The sequence below is a fragment of the Penaeus monodon genome, chromosome 24, assembly GCF_015228065.2.
Source record: "Penaeus monodon isolate SGIC_2016 chromosome 24, NSTDA_Pmon_1, whole genome shotgun sequence".
NCBI classification, from domain to species: Eukaryota; Metazoa; Arthropoda; class Malacostraca; order Decapoda; family Penaeidae; genus Penaeus; species Penaeus monodon.
Window position 1 is genome coordinate 25895964 of NC_051409.1, and position 1404 is coordinate 25897367.

At 37.2% G+C, this 1404-nt stretch overlaps 1 protein-coding gene across 1 annotated transcript in view; it reads right to left on the reverse strand.

Moving 5' to 3' along the window:
- LOC119588928 (conserved oligomeric Golgi complex subunit 7-like) overlaps positions 1–1404 on the reverse strand; it is a 13142-nt gene that overhangs the window by 1153 nt on the left and 10585 nt on the right. The window contains 4 exon segments of the mRNA XM_037937542.1: positions 8–210; positions 359–529; positions 888–929; positions 1171–1272. Coding sequence (XP_037793470.1) covers positions 8–210; positions 359–529; positions 888–929; positions 1171–1272 — 518 coding nt within the window.

The window sequence follows — 1404 nt, forward strand, 5'->3', positions numbered from 1 at the left end:
AACTAACCTGTGTAACATACTCCTGTGGTGAAAAAGACAGTGAGAGATGTGATGTAGTTCCCTGACGTGAGTTCCATGCTGGTAGGTCCGGCAAGGAGGCCAGCTGAGAAGACACTGGGTTCATGATGGTGTGGAGGGCCACCTCCACTGTGCTCTGACACTGTGCCTGAGACTGTGTCATACTGTTCTCCAAGAGTCGATCATCTTCATCTGCATTTTAGAACATATGCTTTAAAATTTTCTAAAACATTAGCAAGTGTAGGGCAACCATAAGTGTTGCTTCATCTCAGTCAGTATAATATAATGCGAAAGGTAATGAATAAAAACCAAACACCATTAAAAAAAGGAATCAACTTACCGACAACCTTAACAACTAATTGCCTCAAGTTATCAACTCCTTGTTTTGAGAGAAGGAGATCTGGAGTTGCAGAAAAGGGTGTAGCAGGCTCCCATATAAACTTTGCTGCAGCATTTGTAAACATTGTGGCCAAGGAGTGTTCCATGTTATCAACTGCCATAACCAGTTCACCTTAGGACAGAGAATTATATTTCCTTTTACTACACTTCAAAATATCATTAAATTGCTTTATTAAAATATAATTATGATTAACCATACATTTATGATTAACACACTCTTAGCTCTGTATTCTCAAATATATCGCCCTAAGTCAAAACTCTGTAAGGATTTGCATTTGTGTGACAGAAACCATGATTCTCATTATTTCAAAACCTATCAACTGCAATTAAAATTATTCTTACCTGCTGCCTGTATAAGATTCAGACATGTTGTAAATACATTCCAGTCATTCTTCTATGGAGGTCTTTTGTTTCTCTACATGCCTGACTGTCTGGGCTAGTCGACTTGTAAACTGCTCAATGTATGTTGCTAATGCAAAAATCAAGCTTGGGAAAGTCCATCCATTTGTCAGCTGTTTGGAAATTGTGTTGGTCTTTAACATACTTCTCAAATAATCAGGAGAATATTCATAACTGAAGTTCACAATGAATAATACAATTACTATCTCACATCATCTAACTCAACATTTATTCCAACTGCCTAGATATATGATAGTCACGGATGTGTACACACACCACACTACATTTATTCCAACTGCCTAGATATGTGATAGTCACAGATGTGTACACACACCACACTACATGTTAACACACCTGCAAACATCCTCTCTGCTGCCACCTCAGCTTGACTTGAAAGTTTACTGCAATATTCTCTCAACCTTCGTAAGGTTTCTGCCATGTCATTCTTTACAATATCTGAAAGGACATATTAGATGTTATCTATAAGCATAATTCTTTATATATGAATGGACTCAACCAGTCTTGAATGTCAGCAGAAGTTCATATGTAAAGTTTCTGCCATTATAAAAAAATAACACAGCAATCACA